This window comes from Poecilia formosa, unplaced genomic scaffold (genome assembly GCF_000485575.1).
Source record: "Poecilia formosa unplaced genomic scaffold, Poecilia_formosa-5.1.2 Scaffold35, whole genome shotgun sequence".
Lineage (NCBI taxonomy): Eukaryota > Metazoa > Chordata > Actinopteri > Cyprinodontiformes > Poeciliidae > Poecilia > Poecilia formosa.
This window is the reverse complement of record NW_006799974.1, coordinates 53252-59006: the sequence shown is the minus strand read 5'-3', so window position 1 is coordinate 59006 and position 5755 is coordinate 53252. Positions and strand designations below refer to the sequence as shown.

The 5755-nt window shown below is 35.5% G+C and overlaps 1 protein-coding gene and 1 long non-coding RNA gene across 3 annotated transcripts in view; both read right to left on the bottom strand.

Moving 5' to 3' along the window:
* Positions 1 to 609: 609 nt before the first annotated feature.
* LOC103136929 (uncharacterized) lies at positions 610 to 2832 on the bottom strand. The gene is made up of 5 exons (XM_016670569.1): positions 2814 to 2832; positions 1576 to 1926; positions 1370 to 1492; positions 1112 to 1155; positions 610 to 1022 (listed from the first exon to the last, which is right to left on the bottom strand). The coding sequence occupies exons 2-5, from the start codon at positions 1907 to 1909 to the stop codon at positions 909 to 911; spliced, it is 615 nt and encodes a 204-aa protein (XP_016526055.1). The 5' UTR covers positions 1910 to 1926; positions 2814 to 2832; the 3' UTR covers positions 610 to 908.
* A 247-nt stretch (positions 2833 to 3079) lies between these two features.
* Positions 3080 to 5755, bottom strand: part of LOC107836010 (uncharacterized) — a 6193-nt gene continuing 3517 nt past the window's right edge. The window contains exons 4-5 of one of the 2 annotated variants that reach the window (XR_001661858.1): positions 4072 to 4398; positions 3080 to 3275 (exon numbers count right to left, since the gene is read on the bottom strand). This is a non-coding gene — a long non-coding RNA (uncharacterized LOC107836010). The remainder of the gene's footprint in view (positions 3276 to 4071; positions 4399 to 5755) is intronic. The other variant, XR_001661859.1, reaches the window with a different exon arrangement.

The following is a 5755-nucleotide window of genomic DNA, read 5'->3' as shown; positions in this document are numbered from 1 at the left end:
CAAAAGCTGAGCGTAGTTACATATTGCATCAACACACTACACAGTGGCAGTCAAAGAATAAAGACATAACAAAGGCTATGGTTTAGATCTGTGCTGACAAAGTGAAGACTAGTATAGCGATTTGTTTAGTGAGGAGGAAGAGGAAATTAGTAGCAACTTGCTCAGATATTTAAAAGCATTCAGTGACAAGTTTAGTCTTTCTATATCATCACAATGATGACAGACTGCCTGTCTTCTGTAGGCTGATTGTGTAAGTCGTTTCAGGAACTGGTGAGAAGCTAAGTAAATTGTGATGCTTAGCATCTATTCCCGTCTGCACTTAGTTTATTCACTAAATATATGTATTTCAGGAGCTAAATGGAATTAAGGTGCACTGTGTTTTTCTGGTCATACTGACCACATAAACCCATTGCCACTCATCAATGTACACAAACACTGATTCATAGATCAGCAGGCAGCCTGGGGTTCAGTGCCTTGTTGAGGGGCACATCGACATCTGACAGGAAGAAGCTGGAACCCACAACCTTCACACTGAGGTCTTTTTCACACCAAGAATTGCAAAGCATTTCCGCATTTTTTGCTTTAATGTCCTCCAAAATTAGATTTGTAAAACATATTGGCATTTCTGAGTTACATTGTTGAAAAAGGCATTAAATGTACAAAAGACAAAAAAAAAAAAAAAAACTATGAAAAAAATAGCTATATACATTTTATTAATTAATTTATTTTTCTAAAATATAAAATAAAGCAACCATAACTTCACACTTTGGAACAAATCAATTCATAGCATGAAGACCTTTAAAGATAAAATAGCTCCCATATATGATGTTTAAATTCTTTTCATATAATCTATTTACATGACACTAAACTGAATATATAAAGCCTACTACATGGACAAGAAGTTGTATTTAAAAGTTAACTTGTGAGTACACACTTTCATCCATTGGTTTCTTCTTTCCTTTCTTTGCTTTCCCTCCTGAGAAATGCAACGCTGCGTAGTTCACACCATTTTCATCATCATTCTGCACAAAATAAATAAATAGCAGTAATAATCTTCATGTTTCCACAACATAAAAGTTAAGTGAATAAAAATTTGACAGATATTACATACATTATCATCTTCTTTTAGGCCCAAATCATCCTGTCTTGATGTGTCTAAAATAAAATGACATATGTCAATATGTTTCACAAGAACCAATACTTAACTGAAAATAATTTATCTTTTAGTTCTAAAAGTTGATATCTCTAAACACTTCCAAGTCTTTGAAGTTGAGAAAGGTATTCACAGTAAAGACTTTTCTTATCTGTGCATTATTTTTGCTAGAATATAAAATAAAATAATAAATTAGATTCAATAAATAACGCTTACCTTTAATCTGTTTTTTGGCTTTTTTCTGGGTTTGGTGACAGATGATGGTAATATGTAAAACAACTGAAATTATTAGGCAAATTACTACTGTGACCAGAATGATAAATGCGGAGTCTGATTTCTCTAGAAAAGAAAAGGAACAAATTGGTGTTTAAGGATTAATTTTAATTATCAATACAATTTATGTAAAACATTAATATTCTTACTAGCTTCCAAAGTAGTCCCATTTCCAAATAATATTTCTCCACAACTGGCTATAGCACAGTAGTACGTCCCAAACTCTGAGCTGCTGACATTGTGAAAGAAGCTATGAACACATTTCCTCTCATGTTTCCAACTACAATCGTCTTGGTTGATTCCATCCGTGAAAATGATTTCAGGGAGAGATTTCTGTGATCTGGCTCTGAACCAGAACACACTGAGGCCTCCTGGACAAGACCTGTTCTTAGAGTGAGAGAGAACTGAACACTCCAGAGTTGCAGAATCTCCCAGTCTGGCTGTATTTGCTGGTCGTGACCGCTGCACAATTGTGTAGTTCATTGTTCTGTCATCGTTCCCTGCATAGTAAAAGAATGTTTACCAACATTAATGGTAGCACTCAAGAGTGAAGCCTTTGAATATTCCTAATGTATTTTAAAAAATACAATCAGAATATAAGCTAGCTCTTACTGTTCATGTAAAGCACAGATTTTTTGTCTTTTCAATTTTACACAAACATAGTATACATTACATTTTTTGTCATGATTTGCAGTAATAGGTGGTGAGGTAGATGCAGTGGACCTAGGTTGTAGCGAGAAAATTAAGATTTAATGATGAAGAAAGTCCAGGCAGCACGGGTGAGCATTAAGGCAAGGTACTTAACACTTGTAGCAACCAACGAGAACTGAGACAAGACGTAGACAAACAACATTCAACAAGAACCCAACAGGGGAACACAAACACATGTGGGGTTAAATATACCAGGAGTAATCAAGGGGAAACAAGAGGCAGCTGGAGACAATCATTCTTAAAACTAAATAATATTGAACACCTTATCACAATGATGCCATTAGGCAGTTTACAGATAAAAATTGCTTTGATTTTCTCAGTCTCTATTTGTGTGTCCCTCCAGAGTTTAGAAGACAACATAAAACATTATGAAAGGACCAGATTAGGCCACCATAACTATTCATTATCGAGTATGACACACATGTGATATAAAACCTTCTCAGTTATCAAAGCTTTTTTTTATTATCGCTGATCAGTGTTTTGGATGTTCCAGCAGGTATTTTGACAATTTATCTTTGGTGATGAACTCCCCGTCTTTGAGATATCCTCTTGCTATCATCGTAATATGTATCTCCATCTGCAAATTCTCTATCAAGTCAGGGTTCTCTACCTGAGCCACCATAAAATGTTACCATTACTTCCCATCAGAAGAAATATATTGGAGTAAAATGAATACCTTTTATTGACAAATAGATCCCTCTCCATGTATTCTCAGTCCAGTCAAGGATTGCACAGTGATAGATTCCCTCGTCTTCTTTAGTTGTATTCAGAATCGTCAGATTGGTGATTTTCTCATAATATGTTGTCTTCAGTCTTGAGGCCGGCACCCCCGGTCCATACTTAGGGTCGGTATTTTTACGCAGCATTGTAATCACTTTCAGAGTATCACCTGCGCTCTGCTTGTACCAGTGGAGACTTTTAATACCCAACCATTCNATTCCATCCGTGAAAATGATTTCAGGGAGAGATTTCTGTGATCTGGCTCTGAACCAGAACACACTGAGGCCTCCTGGACAAGACCTGTTCTTAGAGTGAGAGAGAACTGAACACTCCAGAGTTGCAGAATCTCCCAGTCTGGCTGTATTTGCTGGTCGTGACCGCTGCACAATTGTGTAGTTCATTGTTCTGTCATCGTTCCCTGCATAGTAAAAAAATGTTTAGCAACATTAACCTTAACACTTAAGAGTGAAACCTTTGAATATTCCCAATCTATTACAAACAAAATACAAACAGAATATACTTTTCATGTAATGTACGGATTTTCTTTTCAATTTTATACAAGTATATAATCATTATATGTGTTTGCTACTGCAAATTAATCAATAGTTTATTTACATTCAAACAATTGATTTTCTAATAGGCAGTGAGATAGTTTATTTCATTTTGAGATATAAAAGACAGCATATAAAACAATATCTCAATCTCATTTTAAGATCACAAATGTCCTCAAAGGGCCGACTGTGGCAAAATGTTTTGATAAACTACCCATTGGCCAACAGTTGCAAAAATAATAAATTTCTGTCTCTGCATTTGATGAATACTTCATAAAACTAAATAATATTATGACACTGATGTTATTTGGCAGAATGCTGATAAAAATTGCTTTGATTTTCCCTCCAGAGTTTAGAAGACCACATGAAAAGTTACAGCGAACCAGATTTGTCCCCCCTTACTATTCATTATTGAGTATGACACATAAAACCTTCTTGGTTACCAAAACTTTTTTATAATCAGCTTTTTAGTTATTTCCACAGGTGTTTTGACAATTTATCTTTGGTGATGAACTCCTCGTCTATTAGTATATACTCTTACCATCATTATATATTTATCTCCATCTGCAGATTCTCTATCAAGTCAGGGTTCTCTACCTGAGCCACCATAAAATGTTACCATTACTTCCCATCAGAAGAAATATATTGGAGTAAAATGAATACCTTTTATTGACAAATAGATCCCTCTCCAGGTATTCTCAGTCCAGTCAAGGATTGCACAGTGATAGATTCCCTCGTCTTCTTTAGTTGTATTCAGAATCGTCAGATTGGTGATTTTCTCATAATATGTTGTCTTCAGTCTTGAGGCCGGCACCCCCGGTCCATACATGGGGCCGGTATTTTTACGCAGCATTGTAATCACTTTCAGAGTATCACCTGCGCTCTGCTTGTACCAGTGGAGACTTTTAATACCCAACCATTCGTTTGGCAAACGACATGTCAAAGTTGCAGGTTCACCGAGTTGAACCGTGATCACTGGAACCAATGAGCCTGAATAAATAAATAAATAAATAAATAACAAGAATTAAGTAAAAATTACAAAGGATATTAAGTCATACAGATTAATGTAGTTGTTAAAATATCTAACAGACTTGTAAGTAAATAATAAAATATCTATTTACTTTAAGAACTTACATCCCTGATGAACAAGGAGCAGTGCAAGCCACAAGAAAATCATCTTCTCAATGTCTTTATTTGGACAGTTGATGATATTTAAATGAAAAAAGGAGGCGTGGTATTCAAAATGTTCAAAGCATCTGATTGGTTATACCAAAATATACCCTGAAAGTGCATTTCCTCTACTACTAGCTCATCCTTCACTAACTGAAATGTCTGCTATGCACTGTTCTTACGATCTTGTAAAATATGGGGGATGAAGACATCATTCAGAGGCAAAAACAAACTGTTACAATTGTACAGTAAGCTCACATTTATGTTCATTTTTTTTAAAAACTAACATCTAATCATAATTTTAACATGATTGTTTCTCAACTTTTTTAAACCTACAATTGATTTAGTTTTGATTCTAATTCACAAACATAACATGATTCACAAAGAAACGATGTAAATGTGTTTATTTGGGGAGTTGTGTGTGTTTGGAAATCCTCTTGAAACTCTTTTTGAGTTTTTATCTAGTCCTGACCCTTAAATTGAAATCTTGAACAACATCAGTATGTTCAAAGATTTTTGACCTAGTTCAATCTTTGAGACTCTGCTATCTTTACAAATGCAACATTTGCCAATGTTTCAGGTCTGATATACGTTAACATAGACCTCAACAGATAACAAACAACCTCTTATCTATGGAGTTGATCTTTCCTTTTAACAGACTGAAACACCTCTGGTGACACATCTTCTTCAAATCATGTCTTTAAATCTGGAGCACAGTCTTGACTCTGAGTGTTGTGGTACTCTTATACAAGTTGAAAAAGGAAAGAGGTTTGAGATCAGCATAAAAACTGTTGTCAAATTTGTGGCATTCTGTCAGAGCAGTGTAAAAAGAACAAAAAAATGGTATCGTATTTTTCGGACTATTTGCCGCTACTTTTTTCCTACACTATGAACCATGCGGCTTACCGGTGTGGCTTTTCTGTGGATTTTTCTTCATCCACCAGGGGGCTCTTTAGTAATAAGTGAATCATTGGAAGTCAAAATTGTAAATCAATGGAAAAAGTACTGATTTCCATTCAGAACAAGCACATGCTCGCAGCAGGTATGACGCAGAAATTTCTTCAAACTCATATGTTTATGATGGCCATCGATCTGGCAGTACAGGAGGAAAACGGAGCCGCTGCATGTAAGCTCGGCATGAACGAAACCATGGTTCGGCTGTGGAAGCACTTTCTAT